Raw genomic sequence first — 27,881 nt, 5'->3', positions numbered from 1 at the left:
GTAATCATGTTTATCACAATTTAGAACATAAACAGCGATTGGTAAAATTAAATTGGTTATGAAACATTTGGTCCCAGTGGGAGCCTTTACAGTAAATAGCACAAACATTAGCAGCCCGGGGTTATGTGCTGGGGCGGAGCATGACACATCCTTATGGTCTATATTTGTAAAAGAATCCACATGCATGCTGTAACAAGGCAGTAGAATTTTAGAGCGGTGGATCACAGGGTTGGCTGGTGTTGTGTCAGTAATAATAATGTGTGTTAAACTGTGCGATTACATTATGTCTTAGATTAATTCACTAAGACATTGCTTTTGATTGTGGCAAGATAAACACGTATAATACTTAACTATCATTCAAATGACCAGGCAACTAAGTGCAGTCAAATGAGCATTTGTGAGATTTATACATAATTGGGAATGAGGCCTATACTGTACATGCTAAATACTAACTTCATATTACGCTGAGATTCCTGCCCTCTGGGTGTAAAATATTCAAGTTTGTAGCTCTGTGATCACTCTGATTGGTGTGATTTATAGTTACAGTGATGTCACTGTTCTCCCTAAAGTACACTTTTTGATTAATGCAGCAAAAAGAGAAGTTAAAGCCCTGCATGGGAGCAAAAACAGGATTTACAGAAGGTGTTTAAATTATAATCTAGAAGAGCTCTGTTTAGTTCTCTCTGCGATAAGAGGTAATTGCAACGGGAGATCTCACTTCCCAGAGGTCCAAAGAGTGAATACTTTTCTTGAGAATGTTGTCAGAAACCCAGTTCATAAAAATACAAGGGCTTCCATCAGTGGGATAGGCTCAATTTCCATTGTTTTACCTAATTCGGCAAGAGCTTAACAGACATACTGTACATTTAGGAGTTGTCCCTACTTTAAGTTAGTGCTTTTCTGCTTGCTTTCCCCTCAGCTAGCATTTTTTCCTTTTTGGAGAAACTTTGAGCAGCAGCTCCTGGCTAATTTTATTCACTGGTACTGTTATTTTTTTTTGAAGTACAGTATACGGTTGGCTTTTGCCATATTGCCAAACATTTTATTGGAATTACTTAGTCCTTCATAGATGACTACAACAAATCTTTACTAGAGATTGCAGTTGCTTGACATACAATGCATGATAGAGTAGTTTTGGTTTTAGCAAACAGTCGCACATCTAGACAATACAAAGAAACGCAGCCTTCTAGTGGAGTCAGTTACCACCAACTCCTGAGGGGAATATCTATCTCTTTACCTGCTAAAGGCTCCAATGCGTTCACAAGATTCTACCCGTCCTTGTATTTTGAGTGGGTCTAAGCAGCCAGAGTACAGTGCGTTTATTAGAGTTTTTTTGCTGAATGCAGTTGCTGGAAAAGTTGCTGATGAGAATGTTGAAACTGAACCAAAACAGTCAAGTTTTGAGCCGTAAAACTTGAGCAATTAGCTGAAAGACTCTTGGTTCATAGACTGATCCACTCCTTCCTTCTGCTGAGAGCTGAACAGTACTCATTGATCTGGCAGCATCTGTTAAGTGAAATCCTTTGCAGCCTCTCTGGGAATTACCTGCTATGCAAACAAAGACCCTTGTGCCGTGTCTCCGGGAAGGGAAAAGGGTAATGGACATAACGGGAACTGTTTAAAGGTGAGGAGGCAGGAATGAGTTCTCTGATAAGAGTCATCATGGCTCTCTGGGGCTTATGGGCAATGTTGGCTGCATTATCCCGAAAACATTACTCATGCTGCATAAGGACCTTGGACCTGTCTCCTCTGTAATTACGTAGAGTAATGAAGGCCACATTCACACATACAAGCACTTTCACACAAACGAAAGCCAAAAAGACACAGTCCTTGCAGGGACGGCAAAGTGTTTATCTGCTGTCCAACACCGTCGCCATCATCCTTAATGTGTATATTATTATTTATGAGTACGTTGTTTTTGTTGCCAGCAGCCCAACTATAAATCGTGAAGCCATACACAACGTGGTTTTTATTGAGTACAATTTATAGAGAAATCAACAGCGAAAGAAATATTTCTGAGCTTACATTCAACCATCAAGTTTTCAAAAACCTGTTATTTTGTTGTCATTTAAAGAAATAAGAACTATAGAAATCGGCCACTTACAAATCAATAGCTCATACATTTTACATGTGCCCTCGGGAAGTATTCAGTAATCACAAGAAAACTTAAATTGCGTTGGCTGTCGATGAAAAATGACGTATGTAGCACATCCAGCTCTTCTTAAGGGAAAGAGTAAAGTAGAAACAATCAAATCGATCCCACTTTGGTTCTAATATGGTCTCTGCAGGTAAAACAACAAGCTGAAGTTAGTTTGCGAATCTCCAATTGGACACATTTTACTCACTGTTTATCTGTTAGAGGTTAGTTTAAAGTTTGTGTTAAACTAATTCTAGTTTCCTGAGTGTATTGATATTGCAGCCTTGTTTTTTCTGAATACACTGAGTTGTATCCATGATGACACATAGGCAAAGTAAGGGGAAATAAACTGTGCTTGGAACGAGTGCCATTACTTCATCCTGTTTTATTTTTCCTTTGTAAGAAAATATCTCAATCATCTGAGGCAAAAGGAAGACATGTTTTATGGACGGGTGCTTCTGCTGGTGGAAGCTCTGCCTGTGTAGTGCTGTGATTAATGGCCAGTATTTGAGGGAAGCTACTGGTGTAAATCTCAGCCCTATTTTTATGCAAACCTCTGCCTGTCAGATGTAATAAAATCTGAAGATAGATGCTGCATCCATGCCAGGGTCAGACAGTGCATTGATGCAGTGTATGAGGACGTATTTAGAGGGAGAAATGTGAGGTCGGGAGAGCTTGAACATCACTTCCAACCCCGCAGGAGACGTGAGTCAGCCCTCATGACGATCGTACCCATCCCCAAAAACGTCCCTTTGTTTTTGTCAAAATACTGTTTCTCTGCGACAGAAATGTAGATTTTTATAATAAAGTTACTCTTGACTCATTGGGCAATAAGTCACTGAGGTTATATAAAGTTAGATTTGTTAGTTTTATCGAAAAACTATTGAATGAGACAAGACAGTGACCATGAAGAGCAGCCTAGTATTGTCTCTCATGCTTTAAGGTAAAACAATGTTCCTCTAGTTTTTTACATAAGGCATGTAGGTTTTTAAAGGGCCCCTATCATATATTTTTGGGTTTAAACATTCCTGTAATCTGTTCGTGTCCGTGTATAACCTAAAGTCAATGTTGATTTATTTAAACTTTTTTCTGTGACTTAAAAAACAAGAGCGTTTTCATTTAAAGCAAAACCTTTACCTTTACTTAAGCTGACACCACAGGTTTAAAACCACATGTTTAATCCTGTAAATCAAGTCTGATAGGATCAGAATGGGGGATAAAGTGTTGTAATATACGCATGCCTTATCTTTTTATTAGAGACTTATCGGTTAGAGCAAATGCAATCTGATTGGATAAATGCTCTCAGAGTAGCGGTAAAACTACATTAATAAACTGATATGAGCTAACTTTGTCAATCACATATAGCAATAACGAAAAACACATCTATATCTAGAAAATCAAATGTTCTATTAATGACTATCTCTAGGCCAGTAGAAAGCCTTGCTCTGCCATTGTCACCTCTCCTATCACTCCTTGTACTTGCTCACACAGCCCTGCAGAGAGCACGCCGTTGTGAAATGTCAGCGAGATAAGCAACATCGCCTTGCTGCTCCCCAGAGAGCACAGAGAGGAGGAAAACACAATTACAGTAATGAGGAGTGGCCCCACACAGCAGGCATACCTCTGTGATTACAAGAAGCAGCATTTACATCAGGAGGGAACCACGAAGGTGAGGGACCTGAGCTATGCCAGAATTTTATTTCATACTCTCCCGCCTCATGATGACAGTCTATCATAACTGTGCCAGGGTTGGCTGTGATTGATTCCGCTGAAAGCCTGTCATTTGACGGCACGACGATCTATATGAATCACATTTATGGGAAATACCTGTTCAGTCATGAGTAATTGGATTCTGATGTGATTTCAAAATGGCGATTGGTTTTTCCAGGACCTCACAGTTGAACTCTCATACTCTTGAGTGCATATACTGTACAGTGTTAGGGCAAAAATATCCAACCCATTACCAGTTACATGTAATTAGTTGGAATTAATGTACAGTATGTTCTCAGATTTATGCTGTTGAACTGACACTATCACAGTGCTTCCTGACCTGAGTAAGAAGCTAACGGGCCAGGATGTTACTTCCTTTACTTTGAGATATTTTGGTGTCATGATCCTCCCTTCTGCACAGCTTGCTAAAAGAACCATGGTCTGATTGATGAGGGGTAGATGACAGTTAATGGGACAGACATATTCAAATGGGAGTGTAAGACTCCAATATAGTTTTAACGTTTTTACAGATTCAATGATTAAGTTCTTCTAACATTTCCTTTTAAAAACCAGATCACTGTTGAACATTTATTAGGATTATATTGTTTTTTTGGTGTGACCACGCTGTGGTCACTAAAATAGCGTTCCTACACAGAAGTTGAAAAAGGTAGTGTTAAGAACATAAAAGATAAGAAGTCCTTTGTTTAGAGAATCATTGTAGTTTGGGTTAAATTACAAATTTGTAACAGTTAGAGGCATTATGCTCATTTTCAGCTCATATAAGTATTTTATGCCTTGACTGTGACATGTCTCCATGCTCTAATGTTCAAAAAGGTCTTTGTTTTTCTCATACTGCCTGTGCTGCAGCACCTCTTTTCACCCTCTGTCTGAAACCAGAGCCCAGTCTGCTCTGATTGGTTAGCTGATCTGCTCTGTTGTGATTGGTCTACCGCTTAGAGATGTCCCCCCCCCTCTTAGTCTATCATGTACAATGTGTTTGGGAGCTACCCCATAGAAGTGCAAGTGTTAAATACAGTAGTGATTGCGGTTCAGGCAGGGAATTTTGAATTTGAACCTTTGCAGACCATTTGCATGCATCAAAAACATATATAACAAAAATGTTACCCAGCATAACCCTTTCAATACGTAAATAGAGTTTATTCAATTTTCCACACTGACTTTCTTTGAATCATCGCTCCACAAAACATAACCCTCAGGTGTTGTATTCTGTGAATAAGAACACTCAATTATGAATACTTTGTTTACTTCGACATGTTCCCTGTTTTCATTTTCCACCTTCTGGCTACTCATTTTTTCTCCCTCTCACCCTCCAATTGTTTTCCACGCCTTCAGCTTTCAGGGACATCTGCCTTTGCAGCCCCAGCCTCGGCGTGTTTTTATTTCCTTTATTGTTGCATTTGTAATCCTAAGGGTGCGCTTAGTCATTCTATCAAAAATCAATTAAAACAATATTTAATACTCTTTTTTTCGATTCTTAATAAGCATGTGGCTGTCTTGACTCCAGCACATATTCAGAAATCCATTATTTATTGACACACTGCAGTTTCTGAGCTTTATTGATTTTAAAAGCGAATGTTTCACATGCCTCAGAAACAGAGCTGCACACCCACTGTGTTGGTGTATTTTGGGTGTTTTTCTTTTCTTCTGATCCCCATCCTCTGCCCTGATTCGATCTGTGGAGATGCTGTTGACAGGGAAGAGAGCAGCTTTCTGCTAAGCCGAGTGTGAGCAATGCTTTCTGCAAGCTTTGTGCTTTAGTGTAGGTGGTGTTGTTGAAGTTTAAAGCTGGGTTTTTATTTGTGTCTGAACTTTACAAACAACAGACATTATTGAACCCGATGTCCAGTCACAGTTTGCAGGAGATCTTTAGGCATAACAAGAGGAGCAACAGGAGCAGTGTGTTCCACTTTGGCAGTGTTTGCGTTAATACATTAAACTGAATCTTGGACTGACATCTAATCTAATGAGGAACGTCTCACACATTACCCCAAACCCCTGACAGGTTGTAGGGTTTAGCACTTTGTACCTGTCACACTGCTATACTAAAGCAATTACATGCTGTATTAGGCACTGTTCAGAGTCAAAAGTTCAATTCTACTTTGAAAATGAATCTCTTTATAGCAGACACCTTTCCCTGTGAGTATGCATTTCAACCACTGTTAGTCTTGTATAAAGGATATACTATCTCATTGATTGATTTCCAAATGTTGTTATAAAAGTACCCTGACTTCACCCTTTTCTCTACTGAAGAGGCCCTGTTTGCCTTTGGGTGTTTTCCCTTCCCCTCCTGTAGTGTGTTACATAGGTTTTTGTGCATGTAAATGGTCTGCAAAGGCTTAAATCCCAAAGGGAGTTTCTCATTCATCCACTCCCCCCTGCCTTAAACGCCTTAATTGAACTCCTTTGTTTTCTCCAACATAGCGACATCACTATGTAACTTATGTTGGATAGCCCTGCAACACATTGTAGGTGACAAATTTAGGGGTGGGACATTTTGTTGTGGTTGTCCAATCACAACGGAGCGGGCCAAAGAGGCCCTATTGTGCCTTTTGGGGTTATCCCTTTCCTTATGTGTGTTTTATGTTTTGATGCATGGGAATGGTCTACAAAGGTTACAATTCCCTGCCTGAAACGCAACCATTATGTAACACTTGCACTTCTATGGGGTAGCTTCCAAACACATTGTACATGATAGACTAAGAGACGGGACATTTCCGACACATCTCTAAGCTGTTGACCAATCACAACAGAAACGGCCAGCTAACCAATCAGAGCAGACTGGGCTCTGGTTTCGGACAGAGGGTGAAAAGAGGTGCTGCAGCACAGGCAGTATGAGAAAAGTAAATAACTTTTTGAACATTAAAGCATGGAGACATGTCACAGTAGAGGCACAACATACAATTATGAACCAGAGCATGGGCATAATAGGCCCTCTTTAGAGCTGTTAGAGTCACGATTTTCAAAAAGGACAGTAAAACATAGGAAAATTGCTATGCTCAAAGCAAGATTATTCCTTTGGGCATAATTAATAAGTGTACGTGTTTAGATGCTGCTAATGTATTGAGCGTTACACGTTTGAATTTCCCCTGTGAGCTCTCAGAGAGGGTGAACTCTTTTTCTCTAGTATTTTAATACCCTGTGAAGGAAAGCTGCTTATGCAAACAGCCTCCCTTGGTACACCAGATTTATGCAAAAAATGGTGTAGGAAAAGGCAGAATATTTTTGTTTATGTTGGTCATTCTTCACCAGCTGCTACCGCATGCAGCATGATTTTTGCTTGTCTTGTGCAAGCTGCTTTTAAAATGGAGCAAACAGGAGAGAACAAAATGGAAATAAGTTGAGATTCGTGATTCTTTAATAAACATAAAAAGGTCATTTGTTCACGGCGCAAACATTGCTGGATTTATTTTCACCTTTTATGTACAGACAATTCATATTTAAATCATGTGTTCAGCTTTCCCTCCACCTGAAATCACACTTAATTAGCAACGATTTATCTCAATTCTCTCATCAAGATATTGTGATTAAAGTGTTGTTGACTTAATTACCTTCATTCCATTTCTTCCTCAGCGGCATTGGTAAATTAAGATAACTGGACTGGCTGATTAGCCCCACCTCCTACTGCTAATTAGGATTAGTGTGCACAGCCGATATATCATTGATGGTGGTGATAATTATAATGGCTGCGTTGATAGAAATTAGGCAGAGTGAGTGAGAAGGAACAAGCAGTACCAGGTTGAATGAGAAATTAATGTATGTACACTTGAGGTGGGTTGAACTCACAACTCGATTGAAAGCAAAAAATGTTAACCTATTGAACTAAACATAATATTGACTATAATTATCTTGTGTGAGAATATACTTGCATTGACTTAAAAGGCCAATAAGCAATAGAGCCAGCCCGTTTGAAGCCAGACCATTCGGTAATGTTTGTCCGTCTGAGCTTTTTCCTTACCTTTCTGTTTGTTCTCGGTAAGGATGACCTTCAAAAACGTGCCAATGTTTTTCTGCCTGGTAACTTCTGAAAGGCTGCTCTAATGGCCAGGTATGACTTGTTTACTTGTGGATAAAAAAGAGAAAATACTTAATAATACCATAAAAAGAGGCCAAAAGCAACAGTGTGTTAATTCATCCCGCAGTACTTCTCTCTGCAACGATCAGCTCAGAATCCATTGTTTAAATTTTTTTGTAATGTCTTTTTAAAAGGTAAAACTTATTACATTTTTTTTGGGGAATTGACTCTAAATAACAATCACCATGTTTATTGTGATGAAGGAACAAGTGAGGCTCATTAATGGGTTTTTTTCTCCAATAATGGAGATCTATGGCACAGAGGAATAAGCTACATCAGGCTTTGGCTGCATGGAACATTTGTAGGATTAAGAGAATGGATGCACTCCCCAGACAACTAGATGCGTTTTACTGTCACGCAGATTAAAGAAGTGATGTGAATTTATTATGGAAAAAAACAACAGAACTACTCAGAAAAGCTTCTTAGTAAAACGTGACCACATGAACTGATAAACAAGGCAATTTCAAATGTAAAACTAATACAGCAGATAAAGTGATGTCGCTCAGGTTCTTGCCTCAAGAGGCGTTATGTTAATAGAAAATAAATCATGGCTGTTTCATAATCTATATTTAACAAAGAAGGACTGCACCTGACGTTAGTAGACTGTAATATATTATATTTTTAGTTATATAATACCTATGTTTATTTATATATTGCATTTTTTTTAATGTAGCATGCTGTTTCAAATTATAAATGTCTAATTCAGAAGCGAAACTCCTAAAGCATCAATGTATTGCACATATTGCCAACCAATCATTTGGGCCCTCACCCAGTTACAATTAATATTTTAAGCTCAAGGACAGAATTGTCTCGGTGGCTTAGGCCTGCCATTAACGCACAGTTAAAGCTCTGCCTGTGTTTCCACAATAGAACCGCACCGGCTCATTTTCACAGCTCCACTTTAGCAATAATTGATATTCATGATGTGTGGTCTCAAAGCTGCCAATTAACTTCAATGTAAACAGACTGGTGGGCGGAGGATGGTTTACTGTGCTCAGGCGTGTGTGTGTGGTGTGTCAGGGAAAGCTTGACAATGCATATTGAATTCAATGGGGCATATAAGATGTGATACACTGTATTTCATAATAACAAATCAGCATGTCATTTATTTCTAAAGAATGCTCGTGGTTAAAAAGTGCATTCAGTTAAGCTTAGCTGGAATATGTTCCTTTTTTAAATTCTTCTGGTGCCTTTTCCAGAATATTAAGTAAACATTCAAACATATAGCTCCACATTTTTATTATTATTTTTCTGTTTCTCCACAGGAGCAGCTGACAAGAGGAGCATACAGCTTGGCGGCTTACAGGTAGGTCAATAAACACTTTCACAAACCTCACATCATCACCTCATTTTACTGACCGCAACAACATAAATATAATTTGAGCTGAAATCTTGTCAACCACCCTGCGGGACGAAAAAGTAAATAGAAACACACTTGGTGATTTTTGGCGACACTATCTAAGCGCTGCAGTTGACTTCCTGTGGTGTTTGAAATGACTGTGACCCCTGTTGTTGGAGATAATATCCTCTGCATGGGGAACAACAGAGGCAGGCAGCAGCATGCAGCTCTGTTTACCCTGATGTCTTTCTAAACAGTCTTCATTACTAAAATGACCTTAAAGGTTTTAGTGGTTTCAGTGCTCAGCCTTATTGTTATTGACCTGGTTAATTAAGGAGTAGAATGGTTTAACCCTTTATGCTCTTTATTGTCTATAGCAGAAGATTTCTTCACATCATTTCTCACCATTTTTTTCTCCAAAATGCCCAGTCGAGAGTTGGACCACAACTTTTGCCAAAAATTGTTTGAAAGAAATTCAGTGAAGCTAGCGTCTTTTGTGTTTTCTGTCAAGTTGGGTAATTTACTCAAGTACTTACTGTAAGTAAGTACTTATCTACTATGCAGCTGAACTCATCCCATTTTTGACTTTCCCTACTACTCTTTGTATTTCTCAGTTCGGTCATTTTTGTTTTTTACAGTTTCCAGTATAACAATGAATCCCATTTGCTGCTGTTTTATACCTCTGGTCAGATTTTTCGTGAAATGTCTAAAATATCATTTTCTTGAGCAGGGAATAAATATGGTGTTGCTCAAGAGTGAAAGATAAGTCAACTATTTGGGAAAATAATATATTTTTACTTTTGATTTAATCTATTTTAACATCAAGAAAGCACTAGCTCTGTGAATGAAATATAGGTAAAGACAGGGATCTGATATCAAAAATAAATGTCTGATCGTGTACCACATACAATGCTTTTCCCATTCAAAGTGTGTGTGTGTGTGTGTGTGTGTGTGTGTGTGTGTGTGTGTGTGTGTGTGTGTGTGTGTGTGTGTGTGTGTGTGTGTGTGTGTGTGTGTGTGTGTGTGTGTCCATTATTGACAGTCGTGGTTTATGTTTATTATTATTTATTAGGATCCCCAGTAGCTTTTGCTCTCGACAAAAGCTACTCTTCCTGGGGCCCGACACTTAAAACAATACAACAATAATACAGCAACTATTAGGACATAAGTCCTGAAAACATTAACAACATTAAAAACATCACCAATATCATCAACAACATGCGATCAAATTAAATTAGGGCTCACAAGGGTACATGGTCATTAGTAGATGGCCCTTCAATCTCTTCTTGAAAGAGGCTCTGGACTCTATTTTAGCAAGGTAGTTTGGCAATGAATTCCATTCCTTTATAGCTCTATAAGACACAGAAGATTTGTCCTGGGCTTAGGTGCCAGTAGATGGCCTGATGTAGCTTGTCTATTCTTATGCGCATGCTCGTCTCTTGTGTAAACTATTTGATCATAAAAATACAGTGGTTTTTTACTAAATTTGATTTTTTTTAGAAAAGTGATAACACGAGATTGCAGACGTTTCTCAACTGGAAGCCATGATAGGTTTCTATGCATAACTCCAATATGAGTGCGCTTCAAACAGTGGAGAGCTAGTCTGGCAGCCTTGTTTTGAGCTATTTGTAATTTCTGTAAATGTGTTTTTGCTGTTGATGACCATATGACCGGACAGTACTCAAGATGTGACAAAACCAGAGACTGAATGACTTGTTCATGGTAGTGCAAGCCACAGTAAACAGGAGAGCAATCTGTGTTGGTGTCCTGTTTACTCCAGGGTGAATAATTCATGATCTGCTGACAGCTCGGGTTTCACAGTGCACCATACTGAACTCTGTGAAGAATGCCATGGCTGTGTCAAATGTTCATAAACTGTCAGGTTTAACAGGGTGAATGATACTGTCAGGTGAAGGATCTGCTTCCATCACTGCGGACCACACAGGAACTCACACCTTCCCCAGAGCCATTAATATTCCTTGTGGCATTTTGAGGAATCTGCAAAAGATGCAGCTCAACATGGCTGACTACTTTGATTAGTTCTTAAATAATTGAGCAATGCAGTTAAAAACATTTCCAGTTAAAACTTGGCTATCTGAACAAACACAGTTTCATGCAGCCGGACAATAAAATATTTGTGTAATTTAAAGTTTTTGCAGTATTTACTCATATAGGATCAACTATTGTTAATTAGCTTTTCTAGTATTTAGTCATATAGAATCATATTTTTCATATATGCACAATTTAATTACCTTTTTTTAATTCAAAAAAATATATTGTCTGAATCTTATATATAGTAATACAGCTCATAAACTAGCAACATATAACAAGACATTTAACAAGACATTTAATAAACCTGTCAGCATCATTTCTAAACACATTAACCAGCTATTTTTCATAAATAAGACATAGAAAAAATAGAAACATAAACATAGAAGGGAATAAACATGGTAAGATGAATCTCATGTGGAGTTTAAACAGTTGGATAGAAAATCCAATTCAAAAGAAAGGTCTTTGCGGACTTAAATTAAATCTTTTTTCTTAGAGTAATATGATAGAGAACAATTAAAATGCTACGTGAAAAAATAACAAAACCTGACAGCAAAACTTTTAATTGGTTTGCAATTTATTTAGATTTTCTGAAAAGCTATTTCTGAGATGACAGAAGCGCCTCTGACATTTATTCAAGTGGGTTTTATTGAGTCATTTTCCATGCTGACTTGGATGGTGACTCATTTATGCGTTGATAATTAACTAGCAGCCATTTCACAGTGAATTCTTTCTTTGGAGCTCCTGTGTGCAGGCTTATGGTGATGACAATGCAATCTGTTCCAACTCGCCGCTGCCGCCTGCTTCAGGTCGCTGCTTCATTGGCTCTGACCTCAGGTGTGTGAAGGCAAGTCTCTGGACTTCGAGTCAGAGGTACAAGCAGTAAGCAGTGGTAGCAGTGTTGAGCTGTAGCCTAAAATGACAGATGAGCCTTTCAAAAAAGGTGTGTTTCATGTTCAAAGCTACATTTGTCAATGCAGGTCACCTTCACTGCCTGTTTCTTTTCAGATACTCTTGAATCCCAGATACTGCAGTTTATTGCATCACAGCTCTTCCTTTTGCATAATCTACAAGGACAATTATTTAAGACAAGAATATAGGAAACAGATATTTAACATTACAATTACTGGGGACCAAATAAAGGGATTCTGATTCAAGAGTCCTTAATGTACACTTGACCTGGGATTGATTCTGTATTTCATTTTAGGATTGACTGGTGCACAAAACTGTACGGAGCCCCTAAGGGGACATAGACAAAAAAAACCGTTCTTGTGCTCATTGGAAAGTTAATAAAAAAGATTTATTTATGTTGTCTTTGTTGGATTGAACATCGTCTACTATTACACCCATGTATTTATTTGAATGTATTTTTGATATTTTTTCAGTATGGATAACAATAGGGACTTTATGACAGTTACATCTTCTCTGTGCAAGACAATTCAGTTAACTTTAGCTTTCACTTCACTCTGTAAGGTCACAGCTTTATTGTCACCTCAAAGCCGTGAGTGACGTTTTCACCACATCTGGGTTTGACTGCACTTTGACAACTGGCCATTACCGTTCAGCCTATCTCAGTCTCTTCTCTGTTCAGAAGACAGTGTTTTATACTGAGTGGGCACATACAGTTCATTGTTTCCCATTGAACAGTGGTTGCCACTTCACTTTATTTCAAATGTCACTCAAGTCTTGTTACTGACTTTTGGAGGACGCTTGGGGAAAAACAAACTGTATTAAATGTGTGTGTCCCTCAGCCTAATGAAATGACTTGCTACTATGCTACTAGCTCCAAACGTGAATTCTCTTCAGCAAATTCCATATTACTTTTTTGTATTGTAGGCAATTTGCTGGGGTTTTTCTGGTTCTTTACTTTACTGGAAGTGAAATATGTTCTTTTAGAGAACACTCCTTCTGTCAATTTGTCTCCAAACTTAGGAACCAGATGGTTTAATTAACTATTTTCAACACCTTCTCTCTACCTAAGAAACGGTAGTCTTGGGCAATGGTTGGGATCAGTTTATTGAGTGATGGTTATCATTCACAAACCATTCTCATACTTTAGCAACCACAATACTGTCTGTTTTGTGAGCCAATGTTGAAGTACTAAATAAAGTTTAGTTTAGACTCAGTCGATTGGATTTATTGAAAGTGATAAAGTTGTATTTCGTTGTTTTGCACAAAGGAAGAGGCACAAAACCCATGGGCTTATTTGTAGCCTCCACCTAAATAATATTAAAAATCATTCATCATCAAAATTATAAAAATAAATTAAATAATTTTGGCACACTTAAAGAAAGACACATACTAAAAACATCAATAAACTGACATGTAAAACATATTAAGTGTGAATAATGAAAAGAAGATACCATATACAGTAGCAGTCAAACGATTTTTACGGCATTTTTTCAACAAATCCATACGGAATTTTGTTTCATTAAAACTAGCGTGTTGCATGAAAAATTAACCTTTTGAATTACATATTGAATGGTATAGGAATGTTCCCCTTTACCTGAACTTAATGTTTAAATATAAACACACATTTGCTCAATGTTAATGTCATGGTAAGAATCTGAAGCCTGTCAAATAAAAGAGCAGATGACATATGTGACTGCGATCTGGTTGCAACCCTCAAAGTGTTTCTGGAGAGCATTTTTTAGCAAAACCAAGATCAGAGGAATTTGGCTGATACCAAAAATATTTCTGTTTCTCTCTGGGACTGTACAATGCAAATAGACCATCCCATTAGAAATCCAGCTGACGGAGAATAAATCTATACTGGCGGTAGACTGCAGAGTACAGTGTGAATGCCGTATTTCTTGCAAAATGCTAAAGCTTTCACGCTAATGTAGTGGAATCATTAGCTCCTATGTATGTAGCTTTTTCTCTCTCTACAGTGCCTAGAATAAACAAGTCATTATATTTCCTATCCCCCCTGCATTGCTCTCTGTATGGTGACGGTAGCGTCTCTTTACTTTACTTGTGTGCAGCAAGCATTGAAATAGCAGTAGGAATTTTTTTTTAAGTGCAGTGTGGTTTTAAGAAAATCGTGGTTGTGCTGAGACTCAGCCACGGTTGATTCAGAGGCTTCAGACAAGATAAAAATGTCTGTGTTTCACTTTTAATGTATTACTGCTATTGGTTAGATTTGTATTGCTCACACAGATACCTTTTGCCCACGTCGTATTATTTGCACAAACAGATGTTCTCATCCCCGCAGACTACCTGCTTACCCTGAATATAAATCCATATTCAGTTTGGCATTATTATTGTGGAGACTATTGCTTTTCATTTTAAAAACAAACATCATTGGTCATTTGTTAGTCATTACATTGTCTGAAAATGTATGAAAAAGGCTAATTGTTGCACATGCTATAATAGGAATTATGGCACTACCTTCCCAGGAATTTTTTATTGTTTCATAATTCCTCATATTTGAGCCAAAACTGTATCCCATGTGAACTTGACAATTAAACTTATCACAGTAAATGTTCATAATAGCCTGCTAGTGATTGCTCTGATGATTTACCAGTGTTGCCTGTCAGTAGGGATGGGTATCGTTAGGATTTTATCGATACCGCTTATCGGTATCTGCATTTTTCGATACTCTTATCGATACTTTCCAATCATTTGGTGCTCAAAATTATATACATGGATACAAGATGTGAAGATTAAACAGTAATTTTATTGTAATTTTATTGCAGAAATAACTGTATAACTTATACATTAGCCTCTCAGAAGCAGACACAAATAAATAAAAATAACTTAAAGGGGCCTGGCTCGCCCTATCATGCTTTTTGGGGTTTTACATCAGACAGAGGATGAAAAGAGGCATTTTTTTAAACATTTTTTAACATTTGTAAATCAGTTACATCTTCATCCAGACATTTCAAACTGACAAGCTAGTAGCTCGAAAAGAGATCCTTAAAACATTGTCCTACAGTGACATCATGCAAAACTGTGATATGAAGAAATTGGTAAAAAGGCTAAAATGGCAAAAAGATAAAGGCGAGTATAGGAGCTCACATTAATACACTGTCAGTGTCAGAGATGAGGCCCCCCCCCCCCAACTGACAGGAGTGAAACACATTTTTTTGGAAACAAAGTAGGCTACTTTGCAAATATAATTCCTGTTTATTATTATTATCAACACAGTTACTTTTGTATACAGTGAGGTAAATGGTAAATGTGCATGTATGTCGTTCAGTATGCGTTTACTGGTGAATACGTCTGCATTTACTGCCAAATACTAGCCTCAAAAAGATTAAAATATAATTAATGCAAATAAACTATTTCTACAAATAATAATAATCATAATCAATTCAATAATATAAATACTATATTATTTCATTATAATATAGTTGTAATATAGTCAAGACAAAACATGCTTATGACATGCTCAAAAACTGATATTTCTTAAATCTGTATTCAAATGTAGTTCCCTCTGTCAGCAATTTATCAACAACTACACAAACATTTCTATCATTATTTCTCTGTGTTGTGGTTGACATGATGATGACTGTTAGGAGTTAAGGGGAGAGGCTGAGCATCACCATGAAATGTGCAAATTTACATAAAAATGAATAAAAGGGGAAAAAATGCTCCATGTTTTTTAGGCTTTAAACTGTAACTGTTATGTAGGCCAATTAGACAGACAGTGTATCACTCTTCCTCCTGTCCATTAGCAGATAAAAGGCATAACATACTTGAATGAATGGTAAATAAAGAATGCTGGAAATAACTGCATCTCCATTAGCCTATATGCTATGCAGAGACTGCTTTCTTAATTTTGTGAATTGCAGCTGATGATTTAACCTCTTAAGCCCCAAGCCTGTTTTTCAGGTTTCAGGCTCGAAAATGACATTCCCAGAACAAATGACCATAACTACATTTCTAAAAGGGTTAAATTATTAATCTTTTTTCTCAAAGTAATGATAAATCTGTGAGTTGGATGTATAAAACTCAGAATCAATATAGATGTCTCTTATTTTAAAGAAAATTCAGATTGAACATGGTAAAAAACTGTAAATTATAGTGTCAGTCCAAAATATATTGTGTACTTATAGTGAAAACTAACCTTGGATGATGGGTTAGTAGACTAAAAGCTTTAGGAATCCAAAATACAACATATAAGTACCCTGTATCAAGATTGATGCAAAACAAGTGATATTTGGCAGATTTAGCAAAAAAACTCTTCTGGGGCCATTTGGGTGGATTGTCCTTATCTCTGGTCCCCCCTTCTTCGATTTTGACATGTGACATCTCTTTCTGACCGTTAGAGCCAATAGAATCGAAGGGAAATCGCACACACTCATGTAAAAAAAAAAGGTGCCGTCTTCGCGCATTCAATCTTCCAACAGAGCGTAGGAATGGCCTGCTCTGATGTTTGAAAATGGAATTGCAGTTTTATTGCTTATAGATTATCAGAACATTTCAAAAGGGACACAGTCACATTGGATATTAACCTATGGATTAACTACAGCATCGTTGTTGTCGTTTTAATGCCATTGAAGACCAGTTTTGACCAGACAAAAACAAGGCAAGCCATGTTAGCGTTGTAGGCTACCTAGCGCCACATGTTTTGATGTACGTTTTTGTTGATAACGTCGCGAGTTTGTATCTTTCGGTGTTGAGGTGGGCAAGGTTCCTTAGACGTTGTTTCCTGCAAATGACGCAATTTTGGCCCTGGAACCGGGTCCGTGGGGCTTAAGAGGTTGGCAATTGGCAATTTCACTTATACAACATTCGCAAGTTGTCTCATACAATAACCCACCTTCGAGTGATGCTCTAGTTTCTTCATGTTTATTTTTCTCCCCTCTTGCTTGTGCCGGACTGAAGCTGTCTTTTCACCAACATCTCTTCACCTGCACTACTGGCCATATCAAAGCCGTGATTGGTCGGATGTCGATTCATAGAGTGGCAAAGTCCCTCCCCTTCTGGTGGACCTCCATGGGACCTTATTTCGGAAAAAATATGTATTGAAGTCAATGGAAAGAGAAAGATTATCTTTCGATCCCGTTTGAATTGTGCCACGAATTACACATATGATGTTTGTCAATTGAAAAGATCATTTTGGCAGTCAAAAAAATTTTTTTTTTGTGAAATGCCCAATGAAATACATCTCTGGTCTTGCACAACAACACACGTCACCAAGATGACTGTCACTACTGTCTTGCTAAACAAGGGATTGACTAGCCTCTCTACAGTGGCGGCGCCAGGGTATGGCTGGGGTAGGTTACAGCCATACCAAGAAATAGCTTAGCCCCACCTTAGCCCCACCATGAAAAATGATGTTAAAGTAAGCAAAATAAAGTCTGCCAACTCGCGCGGAGTAAATTGCACAGACAGCAGTTAGTAAAAATTTATTTCAGTAGCCACTTGTCTGGAAATACCGAAGACCAGAAACGGTTTTGAAAACGATAACGGCGTGGTGTTGTTGCAGGAAGCCACGATTGAGAATACTTTTGCGGTAGTACATCTCTCGATACAATATTATGTGTTGATATAAATCAACACGTAATGAAATAAGACCCCCCGGTTTGATGATTGATAGATGTGTGGGCTGTCTTTCATTTTGACACACAGTACAATGGGGGCTATCCACCCTTATCCACAATTAAATATGTCGTGTAGTAATAGATTTATTATTTTTTATTCTCAAGAGAGTACCAGAATGTGTATTTTATGTTACTATTTAAAAAATCTCCTCTGCAGGAGTTGGGTTTTCAGCATGTCAACTCTTTGGATTGGCTCCAGGTCGCCCTTTGTATTTACTACAAGACAGATGTGCCTTTTTATTTCATACAGTTCAATTTGGATTGAGACAGGGAAATAATCTAAACATCACGCGTGGCGTTTCACTGTCAAGGGGGGCGATATAGCGTGTATGTAATTACATTGCAAATAATGACTTGAGCCCCACCACTGTATGGGTTAGCCCTACCATAGATTACCCAACACAAATACTCTGGCACCGCCACTGCCTCTTTATCACCACAATGAAACACGTACAGAAGAATGTCATGCAAAGCTGCCTGCCCGCCTGCCTTCCTTTGATTCTCTCTGAACTGCCTGATCTTTTTAATGTTTAATGTCAACCATTTGTTCAGATAGCATGAAGTACAGAAGATCGCCGATGCTAATGTAACGTTAGCATTAGCATTTCTCCCCCGGGCTTGAATGGTGTATTATAGAATGATCACACCGGTGTGACAGTACTCTTCAAAGGGTTCACGAAATATGACTACTACTCTTACTGTTTAACATTTTGGGTTACTTAATGTTACATCATGTTAAGGCTAATACAAATGACAAGGCTAAGGCTGTAATGCTAACTAACAGCTAACTTGATCCACTAGCTCCTGGTGCTTTCATCAGACGGGAAGCGAAAGAACGAGCAAGACCCATTGCTGGTATGATAACAACCTGGTACTAAGCACACAGGCATCTTGTTAAAGTTATCTTATCTTAGCTATCTCTTATATTTAGCGGAGGAAAACAATTGTGACATCACTTACGCAACTCTGGGATTTGTAGTCTCTCTAGTTGCGTATTTTTCATAGTCTTATATTTCAACAGTTTTACGACAAACTGTGACTTTTTTGACATGGAAAGGATTTTTTAAGATTGACAAACATCATATGTGTAATTCATGGCACAATTCAAATGGGATTGAAAGATACGTTTTCTCTCTCCATTGACTTCAATACATAATTTTTCCAAAATAAGGTCCCATGGACCGGAAGTAGATGGGCGTGACTTCGCCACTCTATTGCAACGGTGTCGGGTTACAGACGTGCTCCCCTTGTCACCTCTCACTCTCGCGTGTCATCGGGGGGTGCGCGGAGAACTAAGGAGGACGTTGTTAGCCAACCCAGTCTCATGGCATTTCGTGTTCACCAACACGATTTTTAATCTATTGATTCGTGTTCACCAACACAATTTTCCCCTTTTTTTCATGTTGAACAGCACGATTTTAAAAGCAATGTATTTCTATTGGTAGTCTCACGGCATTACGTGTTATAGGAAGACCGGAAGCTGTGTGGTTCATAAAAACATGTTCTTACTCAATATCAAGCCACAATTATTGCTTTTATTTTAAATCGTATAATTTCTGACTTTTGTTGCCGTCTGTGAGGAAAATAAATGGGGCTGAGAGCCTCAGGATACTGAAATCTGTATTTTTAAAATCTTTTTTTCCTTCTAATTTGTTATTCTTTTCAAAATAACACACTGTTATTTACTCAACAATAACACATAATTATCCTTGTTTTTATTTATTGGTTTATTTCCATAATCTCGTGATTGTTTTATGTCCGTCAGGAACTGAATTTCAAAATAAAAATAACCGGAAACAGACGTAGGCCTCTAGGAGTTTAGGATGATCTGTAATATGTAATGCAGCCGAACCGTTTATTACAATGCCGTTATGTGATGACTTTCAAAGAGAAAAGCAAGAACACTCAGAATTAAGTAATTATTTTAAAATGTTTTTCCGATTTCATATCGTATAAACACCAAATCCCAACATGCATTGCGGCTAAAACATCCAATCGGCGAGCTTAAACCATAGCTGAGGATCTTGGGTAATCGCTCGAAATGCCTACGTCTGTTTCCGGTTATTTTTATTTTGAAATTCAGTTCCTGACGGACGCCAAAAAAGCCAGAGATTATGGAACTAAACAAATAAATAAAAACAAGGATAAATGTGTGTTATTGGTGAGTAAATAACAGTTTGTTATTTTGAAAAGAATAACAAATTACATGTAGAAGGAATTTTTTTTTAAAAAGAATACAGATTTCAGTATTCTGAGGCTCTGAGCCCCATTTATTTTCCTCACAGAATGCAGCAAAAGTCAGAAATTATACAATTTTAAAATAAAAGCAATAATTGTGGCTTGATATTGAGTAAGAACATGTTTTTATGAACCACACAGCTTCCGGTCTTCCTATAACACATAATGCCGTGAGACTACCAATAGAAATACATTGCTTTTAAAATCGTGCTGTGCAACACGAAAAAAAGGGGGAAAATCGTGTTGGGGAACACAAATCAATAGATTAAAAATCGTGTTGGTGAACACGAAATGCCATGAGACTGGGTTGTGTTAGCGTGATACTGCTAGCACTATTAGAACTAGCAGCCACATTGTTTAGGCTGTCAAATACGCTGCACCGGTTTAGATTCAATGAGTGTCTCGTTTGTGTGCTTTGTGTTTGTTTGTGTTACCCCATTTACAAGCAACTAATTGAGTACATAGATTGCACCTTGCACTCTCGCCACAACATTTTTGTGCATCCAGACCTTCGTTCTGTCCGCCATGCCTGCGGGAGTCTCACAACAATAATACGAGCGCTGTTGAGAGAGATGACGAGTGGCATTTACAGTGGCCAATCAGAGGGGTCTCAAACCGGATACATCACACAGGTCCAGGATGAGGGTTCCTAACCAACCAGAATTGTTTAAAGTTAAACTAAGGAAGTAGACGTAACGGTATACCGATACCATCCAATCAGGTACCGGTATTGACTTAGGGATGGGTATCGAGAACCGGTACTACCTGTCAGCCTACCAGGCCCTTCATGACTCTTTGTTAATCTCATCACAGGCACAATGTACTGTAATGGCTTCTCTGAGGAATATTGCCTGCTCCAAAATAACCCACTCATATTTGTTTCATGTATTATCTTTCAGGGCTTTTCTGATCGGCAGGTTGCAGAGCCTTGCATCTTCACAAACAGTATTGAGCCAATCAAACGTTTAAGGTGCTCCTAGTACCTAGGAAAGTTGTAGTTATCACTTCAACGCAGCCACTCTCCTGCTTCTAGGAAGGATTATGAGTGTGGAGCTAAGGAGGCATATATACAGTGGGGCAAAAAAGTATTTAGTCAGCCACCAATTGTGCAAGTTCTTCCACTTAAAAAGATGAGAGAGGCCTGTCATCCTAGGTATACCTCAACTATGAGAGACAAAATGAGAAAAAAAATCCAGAAAATCACATTGTCTGATTTTTAAATAATTTATTTGCAAATTATGGTGGACAATAAGTATTTGGTCAATAACAAAAGTTCATCGCAATACTTTGTTATATACCCTTTGTTGGCAATGACAGAGGTCAAACGTTTTCTGTAAGTCTTCACAAGTTTTCACACACTGTTGCTGGTATTTTGGCCCATTCCTCCATGCAGATCTCCTCTAGATCAGTGATGTTTTGGGGCTGTCGCTGAGCAACACAAACTTTCAACTCCCTCCAAAGATTTTCTATGGGGTTGAGATCTGGAGACTGGCTAGGCCAGTCCAGGACCTTGAACTGCTTCTTACGAAGCCACTCCTTCGTTGCCCGGGCGGTGTGTTTGGGATCATTGTCATGCTGAAAGACCCAGCCACGTTTAATCTTCAATGCCCTTGCTGATGGAAGGAGGTTGTCACTCAAAATCTCACGATACATGGCCCCATTCATTTTTTCCTTTACATGGATCAGTCGTCCTGGTCCCTTTGCAGAAAAACAGCCCCAAAGCATGATGTTTCCACCCCCATGTTTCACAGTAGGTATGGTGTTCTTTGGATGCAACTCAGCATTCTTTCTCCTCCAAACACGTCTAGTTGAGTTTTTTGGTTTCATCTGACCATATGACATTCTCCCAATCCTCTTCTGGATCATCTAAATGCTCTCTAGCAAACTTCAGACGGGCCTGGACATGTACTGGCTTAAGCAGGGGGACGCGTCTGGCACTGCAGGATTTGAGTCCCTGGCGGCGTAGTGTGTTACTGATGGTAGCCTTTGTTACTTTGGTCCCAGCTCTCTGCAGGTCATTGACTAGGTCCCTGACTTGAATATGTTATTAATAAATGGAGAATGACCTAGACCTCTGCCAATCAATCCCCTCTCTTAAGCATGTGTGCATTTAATGATTGGTAGCACCACAGCTGCAGAGTTTTCTAATGCAGGCTGTGCACTGAAACCCTTTGATGTGCAATTTCATGTTTGATATTTGAACACCAATTCTGTTAAATAAATTAAGTAATGCTCAGTTGGTTTGACAATCAATTAGAAAGTAGAACTGAGATTTTATGCTTTATTGCATTTTTAAAACTGATAGATATCCATAATATTATTTATTTATAGGTGCTATTTTTCTGCAGCATCTGACATAACCCTGTAAGAGACCTGTAAGTTTGATTTACAAACCTCTGGGTGATAAACGTCAGCCCAGAGAGCGTGTCACATGAAGTCGTCTCCTCATAAGCGAAGTTTAGCAATTCCCATCCAGAGTCTGAGGGCCCTCAAAGGGTCAGGGCCACAGCAGGGATTAGACAGCACCAGGGCTGTCAGATTATGTGAAATGCCACAGTGGGAACAAAGGCAAATAAAAGAGCGGTTTTGCCCTTTGATGTCGCAACTGAAGTCGAGGGCTATTGCCAATAGGCGCAGCACGGTGAGAGCACAGAGATCACACTGAACACTGACTCTGTTCCACCAAGCAGTAACAGTGTCACTCGGGCATATCTCAGGGTTGTGGAAATACTGAAAACATTTGCACATTTAACATGTTCATGCATGCATATCTGCATTTTAAAGAGCATGGTTGTGAATGCGTTATGACTGATCTATTTATGGCGGCCCAGTAAAACAAATGCATGCACAAATGCCAGACACATTAAGCAACTAGCAAAACATAGTGGAGCATTTAGCAGCTCAACAGCCAAACTCAAACTATATGTTGCTTCTAATAAGCATATTACATAAACGTGAGTTGTCTGACCGAAATAAAGAAAAACTCAAAGTACTCAAAGATCTTGATTAGCATCGGCAAGGTTTATCAATTCTGCTCCCTGCCATAGATTCCGTTAGTGGTCAAGGGGATTGAGTAAATCCTTTTTTTTTATGTTTCTGAGATGGCTGCTGTCCATGGTGCTGAAAGCAGTTCAGCTTCATATGGGTTCTGTGTTGCTGGGAGGCAGCAGTGTCCACTTAGCTCCATGTGAGATGGCTTCTTGTCAAACAGGCAATGACTTCAGCTCTCAGCCGTAACACATTCTACAAATTGAGATGATGATTGGATTTCTATTGTAATTTGTCCCTTTTTATAATTTGACCTGTCTCCTCATCTCTTGAGCACAGAAAAAAAGTATACAACATCCAAATAAATTAAATTGTTGCCAAGTAAGTGCTGCTACACTTTTATGTTGGTATTAACTTTAATTTTATTAAATCCCCCCCAAAAATGTAAAAAACCTTATTCCTGTTAAGCTTTTTCGTTATGAAATAAGTATTGTAATGTATTAGGGATTTCGTTGTGCATTTAATTAAAAAATGCACCAACGCACTGGGTTTTTTCTGGATCCTCCACCGAAATAATATAATAAATCCAAATTTAACAGAAAACACCAGATAAGCAAAAAAACAACAATGAATGAACAATACGAAAAGCAAACAGTAGATTATGTTTCGGCATTTCTTTTTAAATTCAATGGATAGATAGTATTTTGTGCCAGGTTTGTGTGCCCCTAAAACAGATCGAAAGGTCTCTCAAAGCTGTCGTAAAAATGTACACACACAGTGATTTAGGAGTGATTTAGTGCTGTTGTAAACCCCTCCTCCTCCCTATACTGGCACACAAAGACATCCTTTTCCAAGTGACTCCAATAAAATAAATGAGAGATCACATCCACTGTCCACACATTTGGGCATCATATTCTCCCAATAAATGTCATAAATATGTCATAATATAGTTTCCTTTTGTCCAAACATCTGGGTTCATGATCAACCATCCTCATAAAGTTCTCAGCCACATCTCATGTATCTGTAAGCAGATGCTTCTGGTGAGATGTCTAAAGGTGTGCGCACTTTAAAATCTGAGGACTCCAAAAAGCCATTCCCTGTCAAGTTGAGGTTGTAAACCGTGGACAGGCGCTGAGATCTGACTGAGTGATTATTTTGATGAAGCTGCATGATTATAAATCTCTCCCTCCCTTATCTCAGTCCCGGTCGAGCCCTCATGTGTATAAATCAAAGTCGTCCCCAAACTGAGTCTGTGTGGCTCCTCTCTCTGCAAAGTCATCAATCCAAGGATGTGGCCCGCAGGGCTTTCCTCTCCTCCTGCTTGACTTTGATAGTTAGGCCTATATGAAAAATAAGCTTGTTCTCATTCAGAACACTCCGTTCGATGTCTCACTATGGGATGCGCCTCAACGCGTATGCAAACAGAAGCATCGATCTCATTACGCCAATCCTGATTGGCTGGTGATCTTGACGTCTACATCAGGGAATCCACCCACCCTATAAGTAGCTTGCGCTACGACGCAGCGTCATTCAAACACCTCTTCTCGCTTCAGAGCACATCTCAAATTATCAGTAGCCGGGCTAGCTTAACGGTCCACAGACTGAACCCAAAGCCAATTTTCGGTCGACGGGCGCTTGCCGGTTACTTTTTTGCTTTGCAAGAAGACTGAACAATATTAACACACCAGTTAATATTGTAATCTGCCTCGCCGTTTCTTTCTTTCGAAATGACGGTAAGGTTTAATTTTTTCTTCAAGTTAGTAACATACCTGTTGCTAGCTTTTCTTCCCTCCACACCGACACCACGGTAGCGAGGACGTTCTCTTTTCTCTCTCACACCAGAGGAGACGGAGATAAAAAAACAAAAGGTATTAACACACCAGTTAATATTCTTTAAAGAATAAAATGTACACCGTCGCTTTTTCCTTTCGGATTAACGACAAGGTTGGATTTTTTTCTCAGTAACGTACGTGTTACTAGCGTGTCCACTCCACGCCGACACCCCGGCGAACAAAGACGGACCCTTCTCTCCCTCACACCAGAGGAGTCAGGGACTCGGAGGCTCGGCTATGCGGCTGCGGGTTGAAGATATCAGGCACAGACTCACACCAGGTCTGCTCGTCCTGCCTCGGGCTGGAACACGCCCAGGAGGCTATCGATAACCCCGGCTCGTGCGGGCATTGTGCCCGCTTCACCATTAAGAGCCTCCGCCGACGGCTAGCACGCCAAGCTAGCTTGTCGGGACAGGACCCCCTCATGTCCGCTGAGTCGCCGGCCGGCAATCAAGACATGGTGGCGTCCGCCGCAGAGATTGAGCCCCGCGCTGTGTCAGGCTGGGGCTCAATAACAGCGGCAGCTGCTGAACCGGAGCCCCGCGCCGTGTCAGGCTGGGGTCCGGTGGCGGCAAGAGCCGCGAGAGCGGAGCCCCGCGCTGTGTCAAGCTGGGGCTCCCAACTGGACCTCACCATGGTTCCACCCGCGGAGGATGTCCTGGAGTTGGAATATATGGAGGAAGAAGAGGATGCCTCTGAGTTCCTCCTGTCCGACTCGGATGAGCACGAGGATGACATCTTCGTTTCATCGGCTGAGGCTGCAAAGCCGGGAGCGATGTCCGCTCTCCCGGGCGAAAGCACACCAGCTTCGCCCTGCCTAAGTATGGACTTGCAGGCCGTGTGTCAACGCGCTGCGTCCAGGCTGGACATCCCATGGCCTGAAGTGGCCAAGGAGACCTCCAGATCTCGCTATGAGGGGAAGCAATTGCCCCAAGCAGCGAGGACGAAGAGGCAGCTCCTTCCAGTCTTTCCGGAGATGCTGGACGAGGTGTCGGTCTCGTGGAGAGACCGCCCTTTCAGCAACAAGGCCCCAATCCAGGGGGCCTCCTCCCTGAACTGTGACGGTATGGAAAGGCTCAGCCTGCTCTACATGATGCCCATGGAACCGCTGGTGGCAGCCCACCTCCAACCAAGGCTGGCTTCGACACCGAGCAGGAACCCCACGCTACCGGCAAAGGCAGACCATTTTCAGACAGCGATGACCGAACGGGCCTATAAAGCCGCAGCTTTGTCCGCCAGGGCACTCAACGTCTCCTCGCTGCTGACCACCTACCAGGCGGAGCTCTGCGAAGAATTGTCCAGCAAACCTGAGCCTGCCGTTTGGGACGAGATCGTAGCGATCACGGACATTTGCCTCCGTGTGCAGCGCTGTGCAGTCCAAGCCACGGGCAAAGCACTGGGGATAATGGTGGTACAGGAGAAAGACAGGTGGTTCAACCTGACGAACCTTCCACACCGGGAAAAAGAGGATGTTCTGGACATGCCTATTGTTCCCGAGGACATATTTGGCTTCGCTCTAGCTTCAATGCAGCTGAGATGCGAATCAAAAAAGAAGGAAGACGAGGCTCTCCAGCTCTGTCTCCCCCGAAATGTCCAGCCGCCACCTTCAACGGTCCCGGGGCAGGCCTTCACTCAAGCTGCCTCACGTCCTGCCCGGTTCAAGATACCGAAGCAGCAGAGACCACAGCCCGTCCCGGGTCCCCAGCCCAGGCACGAGGCGAGGACGAGCTGGCCAAGAAAATCTCCGGTTCCGGCAGCTGCCGCTCAGGCACAGCCGACCGAGGTTTTCAGCCACCAGGCGAGGAAGAAGAAGCGGGTCGGCCTGACAGCCTCCTCTCCTCGACGACGACGAGAGAGCTGGAAGTTCCCTGTTCCCCAGCTCCAGAACACGTTCCAGTGTTAGATGCTCATGTGTTTTCGGGGTGCCACCATGCCCCCATCTTCCCGCCGCCTCGAGTGATGCCAGAACGTCATCCTCAAGTTCTCGCCATAAGGGAAATGGACTTAACATCAAAGACAGCAAGTTCCGCTGCCTGTTTAAGTCACACAAACACATGTCATCATTATTGTTTCCTAATAAATCATTTTCCACTGTCGTTTCCAGGCTTGAAGCCAAGGGCGCAGTCAATAAAAATGAAAAGAAAGACAATAAACAATCTGTCGTCTACCCCTCTTTTGAGAGCGGCTACGGCCTCTCTCAAAAGGCGGACATTAGACGGGATTGTGAAGGCACCACCGCCACGCGCATGCGCAGTGTCGGCCGGGGTTGTCAACCTGGGGTACCACCGTGTTCAGACACTAGAGGGCCCCATAACACATCAAATAAAGAAACAGAGGGCAGGCGACAGAGATGTGACATTAAGAAGCGAAAAGTGGAAGATGCTCACAGATTCTGCTTGGGTTTTCAAGACAGTAACACGGGGCTACAGGCTCCAATTCGCTGTCACCCCCCCTCGCTTCTCGGGCATTCTGTATTCACAAGCCCGGGGAGAGTCGGCCCATATTCTGGAGCAAGAGATTTTCTCGCTACTAGAAAAGAAGGCTATATCTATAATACCCTCCGAACAGAGTCAGAGCGGCTTTTATTCCAAGTATTTCCTCGTTCCCAAACGGGGAGGGAACGGAATTCGGCCTATACTAGATCTGAGAGGTCTGAACAAATATCTCAAAAGATACAAATTCAGAATGCTCACTCACACATCTCTGTTGCGTCTCGTGCGTCAAAACGAATGGTTCACATCAGTCGACCTGAAAGATGCGTATTTCCACATCCCAGTATATTACATACACAGGAAATATCTGAGGTTCGCCTTTCAGGGTGTCTGTTATGAGTACAGAGTCCTTCCCTTCGGTCTGTCTCTCAGCCCGCGAGTGTTTGTAAGGAAGCCGCGATAGCCCCGTTAAGACAACAGGGTATTCGCTTGGCAACTTATCTGGACGACTG

At 40.4% G+C, this 27,881-nt stretch overlaps 2 protein-coding genes across 4 annotated transcripts in view; one reads left to right on the top strand and one right to left on the bottom strand.

The window, feature by feature from the left end:
- Positions 1-27,881, top strand: part of rap1gapb (RAP1 GTPase activating protein b) — a 287,393-nt gene that overhangs the window by 22,523 nt on the left and 236,989 nt on the right. For all 3 annotated transcript variants that reach the window (XM_079683382.1, XM_079683381.1, XM_079683380.1), the window contains exons 2-3: positions 3,629-3,806; positions 9,206-9,246. In XM_079683382.1, coding sequence (XP_079539508.1) covers positions 3,729-3,806; positions 9,206-9,246 — 119 coding nt within the window. In that variant the 5' untranslated portion in view covers positions 3,629-3,728. The remainder of the gene's footprint in view (positions 1-3,628; positions 3,807-9,205; positions 9,247-27,881) is intronic.
- LOC307040499 (zinc finger MYM-type protein 1-like) overlaps positions 9,262-27,881 on the bottom strand; it is a 55,688-nt gene continuing 37,068 nt past the window's right edge. Inside the window, exon 2 of the mRNA XM_079683386.1 lies at positions 9,262-12,241. The gene's annotated coding sequence lies outside the window, so the exon portion shown is untranslated. The remainder of the gene's footprint in view (positions 12,242-27,881) is intronic.

The sequence above is a fragment of the Notothenia rossii genome (genome assembly GCF_949606895.1).
Source record: "Notothenia rossii genome assembly, chromosome: 5".
Taxonomy (NCBI): Eukaryota; Metazoa; Chordata; class Actinopteri; order Perciformes; family Nototheniidae; genus Notothenia; species Notothenia rossii.
This window is presented reverse-complemented; position numbering and strand designations above follow the sequence as displayed.